The following is a 20716-nucleotide window of genomic DNA, read 5'->3' as shown; positions in this document are numbered from 1 at the left end:
CATGGAATTCAGGTGGGAGAACCATTTTTCCTTGATTACTATTTTTGTGCAGTATAAAAGTATCAAATTCTGAGCACTCAGGCTAACTTTAGTTTTAACACCAGTATACATTTTTTCTTTAAAATAAGTTTGTATAATAATTTACTTGGCAGGGGTTTTAAGTATTAAAATTTTCAGAAAAATCCATAAGAAATAATTTGTTAACTAATAATTAAGAATCAATGATTATTGATAAAAGAAAATATTAATAAGAAAAGGAAAAACTACATGTTTAGTTGCCATAGAAGGGAGGAATTCTGAGGGTTTTTTTTTTCTAGCATACTAAAGCTACATTCAGTGTTATTGATACTGTTTGGACTTTCAGTGTAGGCTGCTTAGGAATCAGTGAGTAAAACGGGAGAAATAAATAAAAGCACTTGTTAATTGGGTAGAAATAAGCCACAGTGGAAGAAAGGAAAGAAGCAGTTTCTTAAACCATGTCTCCATCATCATCCATGAACTAAGACATTGTCATGTCAGTACCCTGGTCAGCATCTCTGTTGACGTCAGCTTCTTAAAGGCAGAGAACAAGAAGACTGACTGTTGGAGCAACAGAAACCCTGAAGCAAGAAACAGAAACAAAGGCAGAAGTACTGCGACATGGACCATCTGCTCGGTGCATCTTTCTAAGAAAGCAGGCAGAGACAGTGGCAACATGGCAGGATGGCAGTGGAAGGAATATTTGAGAGCATACATGTTTGAAGGAAGACTGGAGAGAATCAGAAGGAAAGAAAAGGTTTGACAGTGATAATGAGCAATATAAGTGCAAAAGCAAAATACTTTTTGGGTCTTTCGTTTTGTTTTGTTTTGTTTTTGGTAACAATTTTTGTTAATTTGACACAGAAAGAATGAAATACAACTATCATTTTTAATCTTATTGTCAAAAGCTCTTAAATAGAAGTCTAAAAGACTTTAATTTCTGTGTTTCCTGGAAATCATGCATTTTAAAACATAACAAGAATACTACCCAAGAAAATTTCTTTTAGAACTCTTTAAATATGAAGTAGTGAAAGGAACTGTGTATTGGACATATCAGTGTTTAAATGAGGTGGGTTATTTTGTTTGACTTACAAAATGGTTCTTAAGTGTAACCATAGTGCTTTAAACAATATCATCCTTTATGAAAAAAATTTTTATAAGGTGTTAACTAAACAGAGTTCTTTTAGACCTAGAACATCATAGAATTTCTTTTAAAAATCATTCATTTCTCTCAACATTTCTTCCTTTAACCACTGAAGAATATTCCTGAGTTTTAGCATGAGCTGTCACCTCTTCAAGTATGTGACCTACTTTCCTAAATTGTGTTTGATTTACAGAGTTCAAAATGGACCTATCCAATGTCTATTGATGTTTCCTCCATTTGGTCACTTGCACACCTTTATTGAAAACCTGTTTCAAGGGTAGGATTATGGGCTGACAAAAATATTAAATTGGCATTCTGCCGTCTGCTTCATTGTTTTCTAGACTTTGCCATGGATTAATTAAATAGCTTAAGCCTGTTTCTTCCCCTCAGATCAAAGCACACTATCCTGTAAATTTTTTTTGTGTGTGGTGGAATTGTGTTTATAACAATGAAGATAAGTCTGGAAGTACTTTTCTAGCTAAATGGACATTATATCTATTTATGCTCCTCAGATGAAATGAGGAGAATCTTTCTAGAATAGCTGTTTGTGCTGGTGAGGAAATGCCAGGAGAAAATGTCACTGTTTGGAGCCTTTTTTTCCTGGAGGGATTTTCCCGATACCCAAGGTTAGAGATTGTTCTGTTTGTCTTCAGCCTTGTAATGTACCTGGTTACCATCCTGGGTAACAGTACCCTTATCTTAATCACTGTCCTGGATTCACACCTTCAAACCCCTATGTACTTGTTTCTTGGAAACCTCTCTTTCATGGACATCTGCTACACGTCTGCTTCTATTCCTACTTTACTTGTGAACTTGCTGTCATCTAAGAAAACCATCATCTTCTCTGGGTGTGCCGTGCAGATGTACCTGTCCCTTTCCATGGGATCGACAGAGTGTATACTTCTGGCTGTGATGGCCTATGATCGTTATGTGGCCATTTGTAACCCTCTGAGATACCCCATCATCATGAGCAGGCACGTCTGTGGGCAGATGGCCGCCATCTCCTGGGTGACAGGCTGTCTGACTGCTCTGCTGGAAACTAGTTGTGCCCTGCAGATCCCCCTCTGTGGGAACGTCATCGACCATTTCACATGTGAAATCCTTGCAGTGCTAAAACTAGCTTGTGTGAGTTCCCTGCTCGTGGACATGGTTATGCTGGTGGTCAGTATTCTCCTGCTGCCCATCCCAATGCTTTTGATTTGCATCTCGTATGGCTTCATCCTTTCTACAATTCTGAGGATCGGCTCAACAGAGGGAAGAAACAAAGCTTTTTCAACCTGTGGTGCACACTTGACTGTGGTCATCTTATATTATGGGGCTGCTCTCTCCATGTACCTGAAGCCTTCTTCATCAAACTCACAAGAAATAGACAAAATTATCTCGTTGCTTTATGGAGTGCTTACCCCTATGTTGAACCCAATAATTTACAGCTTAAGGAACAAAGAAGTAAAAGATGCTGTGAAAAAACTGCTGGGCAAAGTGCCCTTGGCACCAGGCATGTGACTGTCACTGATTGGGTACCTGGGACTTTCCCAAGGACGTGCCTGCCACTGGCAGAACTCAGCAGAGAAATTCTAGATATGATTTAGCCCTTTAGGATTCTGACCTGAATGTGAGTTCTGCAGTTCCTCAGCCATGAGGTATTTGTACACAGACTAATTTATTATGGATGTGGTAGGTCCCAAAGTTCACTTACTAATATTCCTTGTCTTGGTGCATCATCGTTTGGAGGATATCAATTTAGTCACTAGAAATTTGCTCCAAATCCAAAATAAACTTGGATAAATGTAGTCAGTGAATCTTAGGGCCAGAAGAATACCTTTTGCGCTTCAATACTTTATAGAATTGGGTAGGATCCTAAAGATATAAACCAAATAACTAAAGAATAATAAATATATTGTCATTGATCATGGAAATACAAAAATGAAATCAAAGAAAAATCAAAATACTTGGCCAACACTGTATTGTGGCAAACTTTGATGGCAATGTCCCTCTGACTTCTTGTCAGAGCTTATTCTACTCATGGTTGTGGCTTCTTACGCGTTGACTAAAAAAAATCCCTGTCTTTTCAAGTAAGGATCTAATATGACTCGCTTGACGCTTGCCTGTCAGCTTTGCTTTTTCTAAGCAAACCTATTACTGAGAAACTATTCTTTCTATGCGCTAAGTCTTTTTTGTTTGTTCATGTATTTTTTTCTTTATTGGATGACTGACTTCACAATGGCTGACAAGGAAGCACTGTTCTAGAAATAACAATATTTTTCTTTAGACACCTTAGTCATTCCAGACCCTGGTATTTTCAATGGCATATTGCAGTAAAAATATAGAGTGGTCTTTCATTAGGCTGTTGTTAATTTTATCTTGGGAATAAAACTGAAAATTCTCTGGAGTTTGTTACAAATGTGTTAAATGTAAACAGTACTAGAGACAGAAATGGATGAAACCTTAACTGAAAGCGTGACCCTAAAGAACCTGGAGACACAGAAGTAGAGCAGCCCTATGCAATCCATTTGCTCTGCTACAAGGCCATCAAGATATGCACATGGAACTAAGTCTTCAGACTGAGATATGACCAGAAGAGGGACAAATAGGTAAGAGATTCTCCAAGTGTCGGAAGAGGGAACCATGAGGGAAATGGGTGGCTCTTTAGCAGAACTCCACCATGACAATAAAGATTCTAGCCACACGCTTAATAAAGTTGCAGTTGTTGAAAATATTTGATCTCAATTAGGGGCTTCCACCATGCCTTTGATCATTTAATTCATGGATAAAACACACACGACTTTTTTTTAAAAAAATTAGATATATTTCTTTACTTACATTTCAAATATTATTCCCTTACCCAGTTTCCTGTCCATAAGCCCCAATCCCCTCCCCCTCCCCCATACACGTATTCCCCCAGTGCATCACCTGTACCACCCCCACCCCCCGGACTATGCGTCCAACCTTGGCAGGACCAAGGGCTTCCCCGTCCACTGGTGCCCAACAAGGCTATTCTCTGCTACCTATGCAGTTGGAGCCCAGAGTCAGTCCATGTATAGTCTTTGGGTAGTGGTTTAGTCCCTGGAAGCTCTGGTTGGTTGGCATTGTTGTTCTTATGGGGTTGCAAGGCCCTTCAGCTCTTTCAATAATTTCTCTAATTTCCCCCAAGGGGGTCCTGTTCTCAGTTCGGTGGTTTGCTGCTGGCATTGACCTCTGTATTGGACATGCTCTGGATGTGTCTCTCACGAGAGATCTATATCTGGTCCCTTTCAGCATGCATTTTTTGGCTTCATCATTCTTATCTAGTTTTGGTGGCTGTATATATATATGGGCCACATGTGGGTCAGGCTCTGAATGGCCATGCCTTGAGTTGCTGCTCTAAACTTTTCTTCCATATCCCCTCCTGTGGATAATTTTTCCCTTTTGAAGAAGGAGAGGGAGCATCCACATTTTGGTCATCCCTCTTCTTGAGCGTCCTGTGGTCTGTGGATGGCATCTTGGGTAATTTGAGTTTTTTGGCTAATATCTACTTATCAATGAGTGCATACCAAGTGTGTTTTTCTGTGACTGGGTTATCTCACTCAGGATGATATTTTCCAGTTCCATCCATTTGTCTATGAATTTCATGAAGTCATTGTTTTTGATGGCTGAGTAGAACTCCATTGTTTAGCTTTACCACAATTTTTGAATCCATTCCTCTGTTGAAGGGCATCTGGGTTCTTTCCAGCTTCTGGCTATTATAAATTAGGCTGCTATGAACATAGTGGAGCATGTGTCTTTGTTGTATGTTGGGGCAACTTTTGGGTATATGCCCAAGAGAGGTATAGCTGGGTCCTCAGGTGGTGAAATGTTCAATTTTTCTGAGAAAACTTGAGACTGATTTCTCAATCCCACCAGTCTGCAATCCTACCAACAATGGAGGAGTATTCCTCTTTCTCCACATCTTCGCCAGCATCTGCTGTCACCTGAGTTTTTGATCTTAGTCATTCTCACTGGTGTGAGGTGAAATCTCAGGGTTGTTTGGATTTGCAGGTCCCTGAGGACTAAGGATGTTGAACATTTCTTTAGGTGCTTTTTGGCTATTCGATATTCCTCAGCTGAGAATGTTTTGTTTAGCTCTGTACCCCATTTTTCAATAGGGTTATTTGGCTCTCTGGAGTCTAACTTCTTGAGTTCTTTGTATATTTTGGATATTAGACCTCTATCAGCTGTAGGATTGTTAAGGATCTTTCCCCAATCTGTTGGTTGCCATTTTGTCCTAATGACAGTGTCTTTTGCCTTTCAGAAGCTTGGCAGTTTCATGAGGTCCCATTTGTCGATTCTTGATTTTAGAGCATAAGCCATTGGTATTTCATTCAGGGAATTTTCCCCAGTGCCCATGTATTCGAGACTCTTCCCCACCTTTTCTTCTATTAGTTTGAGTGTATCTGGTTTGATGTGGAAGTCCTTGATCCACTTGGACTTAAGCATTGTACAGAGCGATAAGAATGGATCAATTTGCATTCTTCTACATGCTGACCCCCAGTTGAACCAGCACCATTTACTGAAAATGCTATCTTTTTTCCATTGGATGGTTTTAGCTCCTTTATCAAATATCAAGTGACCATAGGTGTGTAGGTTCATTTCTGGGTCTTCAATTCTGTTCCACTGATCTACCTGCCTGTCTCCGTACCAATACCATATACTTTTTATGACTATTGCTCTGTAATACTGCTTGAGTTCAGGGATAGTGATTCCCCCAGAAGTCCTTCTATTGTTGAGGATAGTTTTCGATATCCTGGGTTTTCTGTTATTCCAAATGAATTTGAAAATTGCTCTTTATATCTCTATAAAGAATTGAGTAGGAATTTTGATAGGTATTGCATTGAATCTGTAGATTGCTTTTGGCAAAATGGGAAATTAATCCTGCCAATCCATGAGCATGGGGGTCTTTCTGTCTTCTGAGATCTTCAATTTCTTTCTTCACAGACTTGAAGTTCTTGTCATATAGAAGTTTCACTTGCTTGGTTAAAGTCACACCAAGATATTTTATATTATTTTGGTCTATTGTGAAGGGTGTCATTTCCCTAATTTCTTTCTCAGCCTGTTTATCCTCTTAGTAGAGGAAGGCTACTGATTTGTTTGAGTTAATTTTTTTTATTAACTTGAGTATTTCTTATTTACATTTCGAGTGTTATTCCCTTTCCTGGTTTATGGGCCAACATCCCCCTAACCCCTCCCTCTCCCCTTCTTTATGGGTGTTCCCCTCCCCATCCTCCTCCCATTGCCGCCCTCCCCCCAACAATCACATTCACTCAGGGTTCAGTCTTAGCAGAACCCAGGGCTTCCCCTTACACTGGTGATCTTACTAGGATATTCATTGCTACCTATGAGGTCAGAGTCCAGGGTCAGTCCATGTATAGTCTTTAGGTAGTGGCTTAGTCCCTGGAAGCTCTGGTTGCTTGGCATTGTTGTTCATGTGGGGTCTCGAGCCCCTTCAAGCTCTTCCAGTTCTTTCTCTGATTCCTTCAACGGGGGTCCTATTCTCAGTTCAGTGGTTTGCTGCTGGCATTCGCCTCTGTATTGGCTGTATTCTGGCTGTGTCTCTCAGGAGAGATCTACATCCGGTTCCTGTCTGCCTGCACTTCTTTGCTTCATCCATCTTGTCTAATTGGGTGGCTGTATATGTATGGGCTACATATGGGGCAGGCTCTGAATGGGTGTTCCTTCTGTGTCTGTTTTAATCTTTGCCTCTCTATTCCCTGCCAAGGGTATTCTTGTTCCCCTTTTAGAGAAGGAGTGAAGCATTCACATTTTGATCATCCGTCTTGAGTTTCATGTGTTCTACGTATCTAGGGTAATTCAAGCATTTGGGCTAATAGCCACTTATCAATGAATGCATATCATGTGTGCTTTTCTGTGATTGGGTTACCTTACTCAGGATGATATTTTCCAGTTCCAACCATTTGCCTACGAATTTCATAAAGTCATTATTTTGATAGCTGAGTAATATTCCACTGTGTAGATGTACCATATTTTCTGTATCCATTCCTCTGTTGAAGGGCATCTGGGTTCTTTCCAGCTTCTGGCTACTATAAATAAGGCTGCTATGAACATAGTGGAGCACGTGTCTTTTTTATATGTTGGGGCATCTTTGGGTATATGCCCAAGAGAGGTATAGCTGGGTCCTCAGGCAGTTCAATGTCCAATTTTCTGAGGAACCTCCAGACTGATTTCCAGAATGGTTGTACCAGTCTGCAATCCCACCAACAATGGAGGAGTGTTCCTCTTTCTCCACATCCTTGCCAGCATTTGCTGTCACCTGAGTTTTTGATCTTAGCCATTCTCACTGGTGTGAGGTGAAATCTCGGGGTTGTTTTGATTTGCATTTCCCTTATGACTAAAGATATTGAACATTTCTTTAGGTGTTTCTCAGCCATTCGGCATTCCTCAGCTGTGAATTCTTTGTTTAGCTTGGAACCCCATTTTTTATATTTTTGGTTGTGAGCCTAGCCTTTAACGGCTGAGCCATCTCTCCAGCCCGGAACCCCATTTTTTAATAGGGTTATTTGTTTCCCTACGGTCTAACTTCTTGAGTTCTTCATATATTTTGGATATAAGGCCTCTATCTGTTGTAGGATTGGTAAAGATCTTTTCCCAATCCGTTGGTTGCTGTTTTGTCCTAACCAGTGTCCTTTGCCTTACAGAAGCTTTACAGTTTTATGAGATCCCATTTGTCGATTCTTGATCTTAGAGCATAAGCCATTGGTGTTTTGTTCAGGAAATTTTTTCCAGTGCCCATGTGTTCAAGATGGTGCCCTAGTTTTTCTTCTATTAGTTTGAGTGTATCTGGTTTGATGTGGAGGTCCTTGGACTTAAGCTTTGTACAGGGTGATAAGCATGGATCGATCTGCATTCTTCTACATGTTGACCTCCAGTTGAACCAACACCATTTGCTGAAAATGCTATCTTTTTTCCATTGGATGGTTTTGGCTCCTTTGTCAAAAATCAAGTGCCCATAGGTGTGTGGGTTCAATTCTGGGTCTTCAATTCTGTTCCATTGGTCTATCTGTCTGTCTTTGTACCAATACCATGCAGTTTTTTTTATCACTATTGCTCTGTAATACTGCTTGAGTTCAGGGATAGTGATTCCCCCTGAAGTCCTTTTATTGTTGAGGATAGTTTTAGCTATCCTGGGTTTTTTGTTATTCCAGATGAATTTGCAAATTGTTCTGTCTAACTCTTTGAAGAAATGGATTGGTATTTTGATGGGGATTGCATTGAATCTGTAGATCGCTTTTGGTAAAATGGCCATTTTTACTATATTAATCCTGCCAATCCATGAGCATGGGAGATCTTTCCATCTTCTGAGGTCTTCTTCAATTTCTTTCTTCAGAGTCTTGAAGTTCTTATTGTACAAATCTATTACTTGCTTGGTTAAAGTCACACCGAGGTACTTTATATTATTTGGGTCTATTATGAAGGGTGTCGTTTCCCTAATTTCTTTCTTGGCTTGTTTCTCTTTTGTGTAGAGGAAGGCTACTGATTTATTTGAGTTAATTTTATACCCAGCCACTTTGCTGAAGTTGTTTATCAGCTTTAGTAGTTCTCTGGTGGAACTTTTGGGATCACTTAAATATACTATCATATCATCTGCAAATAGTGATATTTTGACTTCTTCTTTTCCGATCTGTATCCCCTTGACCTCCTTTTGTTTTCTGATTGCTCTGGCTAGAACTTCAAGAACTATATTGAATAAGTAGGGAGAGAGTGGGCAGCCTTGTCCAGTCCCTGATTTTAGTGGGATTGCTTCAAGTTTCTCTCCATTTAGTTTAATGTTAGCAACTGGTTTGCTGTATATGGCTTTTACTATGTTTAGGTATGGGCCTTGAATTCCTATTCTTTCCAGGACTTTTATCATGAAGGGGTGTTGAATTTTGTCAAATGCTTTCTCAGCATCTAATGAAATGATCATGTGGTTTTGTTCTTTCAGTTTGATTATATAATGGATCACGTTGATGGTTTTCTGTATATTAAACCATCCCTGCATGCCTGGGATGAAGCCTACTTGATCATGGTGGATGATTGTTTTGATGTGCTCTTGGATTCGGTTTGCCAGAATTTTATTGAGTATTTTTGTGTCAATATTCATAAGGGAAATTGGTCTGAAGTTCTCTTTCTTTGTTGGGTCTTTGTGTGGTTTAGGTATAAGAGTAATTGTGGCTTCATAGAAGGAATTCGGTAGTGCTCCATCTTTTCAATTTTGTGGAATATTTGGATAATATTGGTATGAGGTCTTCTATGAAGGTCTGATAGAATTCTGCACTAAACCCGTGTGGACCTGGGCTCTTTTTGGTTGGGAGACCTTCAATGACTGCTTCTACTTCCTTAGGAGTTATGGGGTTGTTTAACTGGTTTATCTGTTCCTGATTTAACTTCGGTACCTGGTATCTGTCTAGGAAATTGTCCATTTCCTGCAGATTTTCAAGTTTTGTTAAATATAGGCTTGTATAGTAAGATCTGATGATTTTTTGAATTTCCTCTGAATCTGTAGTTATGTCTCCCTTTTCATTTCTGATTTTGTTAATTTGGACACACTCTCTGTGTCCTCTCGTTAGTCTGGCCAAGGGTTTATCTATCTTGTTGATTTTCTCAAAGAACCAACTTTTGGTTCTGTTGATTCTTTCTATGGTCCTTTTTGTTTCTACTTTGTTGATTTCAGCTCTGAGTTTGATTATTTCCTGCCTTCTACTCCTCCTGGGTGTATTTGCTTCTTTTTATTCTAGAGCTTTTAGGTGTGTTGTCAAGCTGGAGACATATGCTCTTTCCTGTTTCTTTCTGCAGGCACTCAGCGCTATGAGTTTTGCTCTTAGCACAGCTTTCATTGTGTCCCATAAGTTTGAGTATGTTGGACCTTCATTTTCATTAAATTCTAAAAAATCTTTAATTTCTTTCTTTATTTCTTCCTTGACCAGGTTATCGTTGAGTATTGTTCAACTTCCACGTATATGTGGGCGTTTTTCCCTTATTGTTATTGAAGACCAGCTTTAGGCCATGATGGTCTGATAGCATGCATGGGATTATTTCTATCTCAATTATCATATATGGAGAAACCAAGATATTCTATGACAAAACCAAATTTACACAATCCAGCTTTACAAAGGATAATAGATGGAAAACTTCAACGCAAGGAGAGAAACTGCACCCTAGAAAAAGCAAGAAAGTAATCTTTCAACAAACCCAAAAGAAGATAGCCAGACACATGTAATTCCACCTCTAACAAAAAAAATAATAGGAAACAACAATCATTGGTCCCTAATATCTCTCAACATCAGTGGAGTCAATTCCTCAATAAAAGGACATAGACTAATAGTCTGGATATGTTAACAGGACCCGGTATTTTGATGCATACAGGAAACACACTTCAGTAACAAAGATAGACACAACCTCAGAGTAAAAGGCTCGTAAAAAATTTTCCATGCAAATGGTCCCAAGAAAGAAGCTGGAGTAACCATTCTACTATCCAACAAAATAGACTTTCAACCAAAAGTCATCAAAAAAGATAAGGAAGGACACTTCATACTCATCAAAGGAAAAATATATCAAGATGAGCTCTCAATTCTGAACATCTATGCTCCAAATGCAAGGGCACCTACATTCATAAAAGAAACTTTACTAAAGCTCAAGGTGTACATTGCACCACACACAATAATAGTGAGAAATTTCAACACCCCACTCTCAGCCACAGACAGATCATGGACACAGAAGCTAAACAGAGACACAGTGAAACTAACAGACGTTATGAACCAAATGGAATTAAGAGATATCTATAGAACATTCCATCCTAAAACTAAAGAATGTACCTTCTTCTCAGCGCCTCATGGTACCTTCTCCAAAATTGACCATATACTTGGTCACAAAACAGGCCTCAACAGGTACAAGAAGATTGAAATAATCCCATGCGTGCTATCAGATCACCACAGACTAAGGCTGGTCATCAATAGCAGCAAAAACAACAGAAAGTCTACATATACATGGAAGTTGAACAACTATCTACTCAGTGACAGCTTGGTCAAGGAAGAAATAAAGAAAGAAATGAAATACTTCTTAGAATTTAGTGAAAATGAAGATACAACATACTCAACCTTATGGGACACAATGAAAGCTGTGCTAAGAGGAAAACTCATAGCTCTGAGTGCCTGCAAAAAGAAACAGGAAAGAGCATATACATCATCACCTTGACAGTACACATAAAAGCTCTGGAACAAAAAGAAACAAATACACCCAAGAGGAGTAAAAGGTAGTAAATATTCAAACTTAGAGCTGAGATCAACCAAGTAGAAACAAAAAGAACTATACAAAGAATCAACAAAACCAGGAGCTGGTTCTTTGAGAAAATCAACAAGATAGACAAATCTTTAGCTGGACTAACTAGAGGGCATGTAGAGTGTATCCAAATTAACCAAATCAGAAATGAAAAGCGAGACATAACAACCAAATCTGAGGAAATTAGAAAACTTATCAGATCTTACTACAAAAGCCCATATTCAACAAAACTGGAAAATGTGGGGGAAATGGATAATTTTCTAGACAGATACCAGGTACCAAAGTTAAATCAGGAATAGATAAACCATCTAAATAACCCCATAACGCCTAAAGAAATAGAAGCAGTTATTAAAATCTCCCAACCAAAAAGAGCCCAGGACCAGATGGGTTCAGTGCAGAATTCTATCAGACCTTCATAGAAGACCTCATACCAATACTATCCAAACTACCCCACAAAATAGAAACAGACAGAGCACTAACAAATTTCTTCTATGAAGCCACAATTACTGAAATAGCTAAACCACACAAAGACCCAACAAAGAAAGAGAACTTCAGACCAATTTCCCTTATGAATATTGACACAAAAATACTCAGTAAAATTCTTGCAAACCGAAACCAAGAACACATCAAAACAATCATCCATCATAATCAAATAAGCTTCATCCCAGGGATGCAGGGATGGGTCAATATATGGAAATCCATCAATGTAATCCATTATATAAACCAACTAAAAGATAAAAACTGCATGATCATTTCATTAGATGTTGAGAGAGCATTTGACAAAATTCAACACTCCTTCATGATACAAGTCCTGGAAGGATCAGGAATTCAAGGCCCACACCTAAACATAGTAAAAGCCATATACAGCAAATCAGTAGCTAACATCAAAGTAAACGGAGAGAAACTTGAAGCAATCCCACTAAAGTCAGGGACTAGACAAGGCTGCCCACTCTCTCCCTACTTGTCAATGTCTAGTGTGTTGAGGGCCCTGGGTACGGTCGCACACAACCGGGACACAGGGGATGCAGAGCAAAGGCAGAAGCAACTGCACACAGCTGCAAGCATTATTATTATTATTAATTATTATTATTATTATTATTATTATTAATCCTTGTATAGATATGAATATCCACTACTTCAATTTCCAATTTGGCCAGATAACATAAGATCATTATTCCCACAAAACCAGGGACAACTGAGGCAAGAATAAACAAAGAAATAAGATTAAACAAAGGTTTCCTCTCAAAATATTCACACAACAAATCACCCCTCTTTTTATTATCAAAATATACTCACCATAACCAAGACAGCATGAGAACCACTTCCACAGAAACAGGACACAGCAGAACATAGTTTAAGGCCAAGTGAGAAAAACATTTTCTTCTAAAGGTTGGTATTTCAGCTCCTACTGGTACCTGTCCTTGCTTGACCCTGCCTGGGAGCTGCATCTCTGTCTTCCACACCTGCTTATTCAACATAGTACTCAAAGTCCTAGCTAGAGCAATCAAATAATGAAAGGAAGTTAAAGGGATACAAATTGGAAAGGAAGAAGTCAAAATATGACTATTTGCAGATCATATGATTGTATACTTAAGTGACCCCAAAAGTTCCACCAGAGAACTACTAAACTTGATAAACAACTTCAGCAAAGTGTCGGGATATAAAATTAACTCAAACAAATCAGTAGCCTTCCTCTCCTCAGAGGATAAACAGACTGAGAAAGAAATTAGGGAAATTACATCCTTCACAATAGGCCAAAATAATATAAAATATCTTGGTGTGACTTTAACCAAGCAAGTGAAAGATCTGAATGACAAGAACTTCAAATCTCTGAAGTAAGAAATTGAAGATCTCAGAAGATGGAAAGATCTCCCATGCTCATGCATTGTCAGGATTAATATAGTAAAAATGGCCATCTTGCCAAAAGCAATGGACAGATTCAATGCAATCCCCATCAAAATTCCAACTCAATTCTTCATAGAGATAGAAAGAACAATTTGCAAATTCATTTGGAATAACAAAAAAAATCCAGGATATCGAAAACTATACTCAACAATAAAAGGACTTCTGGGGGAATCACCATCCCTGACCTCAAGCAAGCAGTATTACAGAGCAATAGTCATAAAAGCTGTATGGTATTGGTACAGAGACAGGCAGATAGATCAATGGAACAGACCTGAAGACCCAGAAATGAACCCACACACCTATGGGTACTTGATCTTTGACGAAGGAACTAAAACCATCTAACGGAAAAAAAGATAGCATGTTCAACAAATGGTGCTGGTTCAACTGGAGGTCAACATGTAGAAGAATGCAGATCGATCCATGCTTATCACCCTGTACAATGCTTAAGTCCAAGTGGATCAAGGACCTCCACATAAAACCGGATACACTCAAACTAATAGAAGAAAAAGTGGGGAAGCATCTCGAACACATGGGCACTGGAGAAAATTTCCTGAACAAAACACCAATAGTTTATTCTCTAAGATCAAGAATCAATAAGTGGGACTTCATAAAACTGCAAAGCTTCTGTAAGGTAAAGGACACTGTCATTAGAACAAAATGGCCACCAACAGGTTGGGAAAAGATCTTTACCAATCCTACATCTGAAACAGGGCTAATATCCAAAATATACAAAGAACTCAAGAAGTTAGACTCCAGAGAGCCGAATAACCCTATTAAAAATGGGGTACAGATCTAAACAAAGAATTCTCAGCTAAAGAATATCGAATGGCTGAGAAGCACCTAAAGAAATGTTCAACATCCTTAGTCATCAGGGAAATGCAAATCAAAACAACCTGAGATTCCACCTCACACCAGTCAGAATGGTTAAGATCAAAAACTCAGGTGACAGCAGATGCTGGCGAGGATGTGGAGAAAGAGGAAAACTCTTCCATTGTTGGTGGGATTGCAAACTAGTGCAACCATTCTGGAAATCAGTCTGGAGTTTCCTCAGAAAATTGGACATTCCACTGCCTGAGGACCCAGCTATTCCTCTCCTGGGCATATACCCAAAAGATGCTCCAACATACAACAAAGACACATGCTCCACTATGTTCATAGCAGCCTTATTTATAATAGCCAGAAGTTGGAAAGAACCCAGATGCCCTTCAACAGAGGAATGGATTTAGAAAATATGGTACATCTACACAATGGAGTACTACCCAGCTATCAAAAACAATGACTTCATTAAATTCTTAGGCAAATGGATGGAACTAGAAAATATCATCCTGAGTGAGGTAACCAATCACAAAAAACAAACAAACAAACAAACAAAAAACAAAAAACAAACAAACAAAAAAACCCAAAAAACCACACATGGCATGCAGTCATTGATAAATGGATATTAGCCCAAAAGCTCAAATTACCCAAGATGCAATCCACAGACCACATTGAAGCTCAAGAAGAAGGATGACCAAAATGTGGATGCTTCACTCTTTTTTAAAAGAGGGAACAAAAATACCCATAGGAGAGGATATCGAGGCAAAGTTTAAAACAGTGACTGAAGGAACGGCCATTCAGAGCCTGCTCTACATGTGGCATATATATATATCCACCAAAAGTTGATAAGATTGATGAAGCTAAGAAGTGCATGTTGACAGGAACCGGATATTGATCTCTCCTAAGAGGCATCCAAAGCATGTCAAATACAGAGGTGATCACTAGCAGCAAACCACTGAACTGAGAACAGGATCCCCTTTGGGGGAATTAGAGGAAGGATTTAAAGAGCTGAAGGGGCTTGCAACCCCATAAGAAGGACAATGCCAACCAACCAGAGTTTCCAGGGACTAAACCACTACCGAAAGACTATACATGGATTGACCCAGGGCTCCAACTGCATACGTAGCAGAGAATAGCCTTGTTGGGCACCAGTGGAAGGGGAAGCCCTTGGTCCTGCCAAGGTTGAACCTCCAGTACAGGGGAATTGGGGGGGTGGTAATAAGGGGGGACACCCTTATGAGGGAGGTGGAGGGGTTAGGGTGCTTATGGACAGGAAACCAGGAAAGGGAGTAACATTTGAAATGTAAAGAAATATATCAAATTAAAAAAGAAAAAGAAAAAAAATTCTGATCATGTCACTTCTCTACTCAAATCTTTAGTAGCTTTCACTGGCTTCTTCCTGGAAGTCCTTATGATGACATGCAAAGATTTCCATAATTTGATTGCTTGCTCTTTACATCCTTAACTTCAGTCACCAGCGCATCCTTCCTCCTGGTTCTTGTTTTATGGACACCGATGAGTGCTGAGAAGGCTCAGTTGGTACAGTGCTTGCCATGAATTAAGTGCCCAGCACTCATGTAAAAAAGAGCCTGAGCAGGGCTGTGATATCTTTATAATCTCAGAACTGGGGAAACCGAAGCAACTTGGTCTCTGGGGGCTTGCTGACCATTGAGCTTAGTCTACTTGATGAGTTCCAAGCCAGGAAGAGACATTGTCTCTCTTGGGACCCGTAGGGACAATATCTGAAGTTGTCTTCTGACTTCCGTACTTGTGTGCGTTCTCCCATACATAAATGTTTTTGTACATACAAACACACATAAGGAGAACTTATCACAAGTTGCAATGGAGCAGTGGTTTTCAATTTTGCTTCCCTGCTGATATCTTCCTTACTACCCTGCAGGTTCACTGTATGGGCTTTACTTATCACTAGGTACCCAGAAGTAAGCACAGTGTCTCCACAGAGGAGACTTCAGGGTGCCTTTCTGAAGAGCTAAGTATTCCATGGACTTGTGAAATAACAATATACATGTAACAACCCCCTGAGAGCTCTTTAGTAGGTGCCAGGCCATCCCTCTAATAAATGTCTTGTTTTGTCTATTGGTGGTTGATTGGTGATAATGAGGATGCCCATTTAGACCTTTAAAAATAAAACTGTTATCCATTTTTAGCATGGAATTTTAAAGATGTGTGTGTGTGTGTGTGTGTGTGTGTGTGTGTGTGTGTGTGTGTGTGTACATGTGTGCGGAAACCTACAGAGGTCAAAAGAGGGATCAGATCCCCTGAAACTAGAGTTGCAGATGATTATAAGCTATCCAATGTGGGTGCTGAGAACCAAACTCTGGTACACTGTAAGAGTAGCAAATGCTCTTAACCCGTCCCCTTAACATGGAATTTTTTCTTTGTTTTTGAGATATTGTACATGTGTACAAATCACACATACCTATTTTCCCCTCCAACCACTTTCCTACTTCTTCCACCTCTCTAACCTTCATGCTTTTTTCTTTCTTTCTTTCTTTTCTTTTCTTTCTTTCTTTTTTTTTTTTTTTTGATAACACTAACCCAGTTAGTTAGTGGTTATACGCAAAGAATGTGGGTCCATCTACTGGAGTATAGGAAACCCACCAGTGATTCTATACTCAATAATAAGAAAAGAGATCATCCCTCTGCAGCACCTATTTGCTGTCAACAGCTCCTTAGTAGGGAGCGGAGTTTGGTGACCATTTACTCCATATATGCCAGTAATTTACCTGGCTTGATCTTGTGCAAGTACACAGCTGCTGTGAGATCATGTGAGATCTCTGCGTAGTTGTTGTGTAGGGCACAAGCCCATGCTCTCTTAGTGTAGTCAACCCCCTCTACCTCCCACAATTCCTCCTGCCCTTCTTCCTCAGGGTTTCCCAAGCACAGAAGAATCAACATTCTTAACTACTGAGCCATCTCTTTAGCTCACCCCGAAGTCATTAGAATGTTCTCTTTCCCAATAAATTACAACTCTACAGGCCATACTGTAGAGGTTTGGAAATGAAAATAAAAACAATCACTTTTTCTATTTTACAAATAAGTACACATACATGACTGCTAAGTGTGTGAGAACAAGAATGGAAGATCACATACCTAGCACTAGGCTACTTCTAATGTTGTGTTTCTGGATGCGCTCCTCTCACAGGCTCAGCCACTGATTGGTTTTGTGGTTTTCTTTGTATTTCAGTAACAAGAAGAAAAACCTTTTGTTTTTCCTTGTCACGTTTGGGATTTGCTTTTACCATTTTACAGGGTTTATAACAACTCCTTGGTTTTGCTCAATAGAACAGGTACCGGAGTACTTTTGGTTTTCTCGTGATTTCTTTATCTGGCTTTGGTGTCAGGGTAATGAGACTTTACAAAACCTGAAGTGTTGGCTCCTTTTTTGTTTTTTAGAAGAATTGAAGAGGGTTAGTTGTAGTTTTAAAATATATTGTAGAATTCATTGGTGGAGCCTCTGGCTTTGGGATTTTCCTTCTTGGAGCATTTTGATGTCTAATTCAATATCTTTACTGGTTCTAGATCCGCACATATTTCCTGTTTCTTTTTGACTCATACTTGGTAGTATGGGTTTCCAAACTGGAAAGGAAGAAGTAAAGTTATTTCTCTGTGTAGCTGACTTGATGTTGTAGATAAAATTCCTAATAGCTGGAAGAATTCATTTAATATATCATCCAAAAGGATAAAATAATTGGTAATAATTTTTCCCAATATGGGTTTTTTTAATTCAATTTTTTTGAGAACTTTGTACATGAACACTCTATCTACATGAATTCCACCTCTCTGTTCTTCTGAAATTCCTCTCTTGTTTACCACTTCCAGATTCATGGATAGTTTCTTCTTGGATTATTATTGCTATGTGTATGTATATATATATGTATATATAATCTATACATTATATCTATACACTTGTGCATACATGACCCACTGAGTCCATTTAGTGTTGCTCTTGTGTGCATGTGTTCATGGCTGATCATTTGACATTGGACAAGCGATGTGTGAGCTTGTCCCTGGGAAAATCTTACTCATCTCTCAGCAGTCACTGACTGCCTGCAGCTCTCCCATCAGGAGGGGACGACGTGGAACTTCCTCTGTTCACACTGACACTGCACCTGATGTGCTCTTCATCTCAGCTCTGTTCAAGCAACCATATTGTTAGCATTTCTTTTTATTTTTTTATTAATATATTTCTTTACTTATACTCCAAACGTTATTCCCCTTCCCAGTTTCCTGTCCATAAACCCCCATTCCCTCCCTTCCCTCTCCCCCATACGGGTATTCCCCCTATAAATCCCCCTTAATACCCCCCCATATTCCCCTGCAATGGGTGTCCAACCTTGGCAGGACCAAGGGCTTCCCCTTCCACTGGTGCCCAACAAGGCTATCCTCTGCTACCTATGCAGTTGGAGTCCTGAGTCAGTCCATGTATAGTCCTTGGGTAGTGGTTTAGTCCCTGGAAGCTCTGGTTGGTTGGCATTGTTGTTTTTATGGGGTTGCAAGCTCCTTCAACTCTTTCAATACTTCCTCTAATTTCCCCCAAGGGGGTCCTGTTCTCAGTTCTGTGGTTTGCTGCTAGCATTGACCTCTGTATTGTACATGCTCTGGATGTGTCTCTCAGGAGATACTATATCCGGTCCCTTTCAGCATGCATTTTCTAGCTTCATCAATCTTATCTGGTTTTGGTGGCTGTGTGTGTGTGTGTGTGTGTGTGTGTGTGTGTGTGTGTGTGTGTGTGTATACATATATATATGTATATATATATATATATATATATACATACATACATACATATGGGCCACATGTGGGTCAGGCTTGAGTTGCTGCTCTAAACTTTTCTTCCATATCCCCTCCTATGGATATTTTTCCCACTTTTATGAAGGCATCCACATTTTGGTCATCCTTCTTGGTGAGCTTCCTGTGGTCTGTGGATTGTGTCTTGAGTGATTCCAGCTTTTTGGCTAATATCCACTTATCAATGAGTGCATACCAAATGTGTTTTTTTGTGATTGAGTAACCTCACTCAGGATGATATTTTCCAGCTCCTTCCATTTGCCTATGAATTTCATGAAGTACTTTTTGGCCATTCAATAATCCTCAGCTGAGAATGTTTTATTTAGCTCTGTACCCCATTTTTAATAGGGTTATTTGGCTCTCTGGAGTCAAACTTCTTGAGTTCTTTGTATATTTTGGATATTAGCCCTCTATCAGATGTAGGGTTGGTAAAGATCTTTTCCCAATCTGTTGGTGGCCGTTTTGTCCTAATTACAGTGTCCTTTATTTTACAAAAGCTTTGCAGTTTTATGAGGTCCAATTTGTCGATTCTTGATCTTAGAGCATGAGCCATCGGTGTTTTGTTCAGGAAATTTTCCCCAGTGTCCATGTGTTTGAGACTCTTTGCCACTTTTTCTTCTATTAGTTTGAGTGTATCTGGTTTGATGTGGAGGTCCTTGATCTTAACTTGGGGTTTATTTGGGACTATTGTGAGGGTCTTGGACTTAAGCTTTGGACAGGGCGATAAGAATGGATCGATTTGCATTTTCTACATGCTGACCTCCAGTTGAACCAGCACCATTTGTTGAAAATGCTGTCTTTCTTCCATTGGATGGTTTTAGCTCCTTTGTCAAAGATCAAGTGACTATAGATGTGTGGGTTCATTTCTGGGCCTTCAATTCTGTTCTGATCTACCTGCCTGTCTCTGTGCCAATACCATACAGTTTTTATGACTATTGCTCTGTAATACTGCTTGAAGTCATGGATAGTGATTCCCCCAGAAGTTCTTTTATTGTTGAGTATAGTTTTCAATACCCTGGGTTTTTTTGTTATTCCAAATGAATATGCAAATTGCTCTTTCTATCTCTATGAAGAAGTGAGTAGGAATTTTGATGGTTGCATTGAATCTGTAGATTTCTTTTGGCAAAATGGCCATCTTTACTATATTAATCCTGCCAATCCATGAGCATGGGAGATCTTTCCATCTTCTGAGATCTTCCTCAATTTATTTCTTCAGAGATTTGAAGTTCTTGTCATACAGATCTTTCACTTCCGTGGTTAAAGTCACACCAAGATATATTATGTTATTTAGGACTATTGTGAAGGGTGTCATTTCCTTGATTTCTTTCTTAGCCTATTTATCCTTTGAGTAGAGGAAGTTTACTGATTTATTTGAGTTAATTTTATACCCTGACACTTTTCTGAAGTTGTTTAACAGGTTAAGTTGTTTAACAGGTTAGTTCTCTGGTAGAACTTTTGGGGTCACTTAAGTACACTATCATATCATCTGCAAATAGTGATATTTTTATTTCTTCCCTTCCAATTTGTATCCCTTTGACCTCCTTTTGCTGTCTAATTGCTCTGGCTAGGACTTTGAGAACTATATTGAATAAGTAGGGAGAGAGTGGGCAGCCTTGTCTAGTCCCTGACTTTAGTGGGATTGCTTCAAGTTTCTCTCCATTTACTTTGATGTTAGCTACTGGTTTGCTGTGTATTGCTTTTACTATGTTTATGTATGGGCCTTGAATTCCTGAT

General features: G+C 39.3%; 1 protein-coding gene across 1 annotated transcript; it reads left to right on the top strand.

Moving 5' to 3' along the window:
- Positions 1–1723: 1723 nt before the first annotated feature.
- On the top strand, positions 1724–2665 carry Or2k2 (olfactory receptor family 2 subfamily K member 2). Its single transcript, NM_001000582.1, has one exon. It carries the CDS (start codon positions 1724–1726, stop codon positions 2663–2665), a length of 942 nt encoding a protein of 313 aa, NP_001000582.1.
- Positions 2666–20716: the final 18051 nt, after the last annotated feature.

The sequence above is a fragment of the Rattus norvegicus genome, chromosome 5 (genome assembly GCF_036323735.1).
Source record: "Rattus norvegicus strain BN/NHsdMcwi chromosome 5, GRCr8, whole genome shotgun sequence".
NCBI lineage: Eukaryota > Metazoa > Chordata > Mammalia > Rodentia > Muridae > Rattus > Rattus norvegicus.
This window is presented reverse-complemented; position numbering and strand designations above follow the sequence as displayed.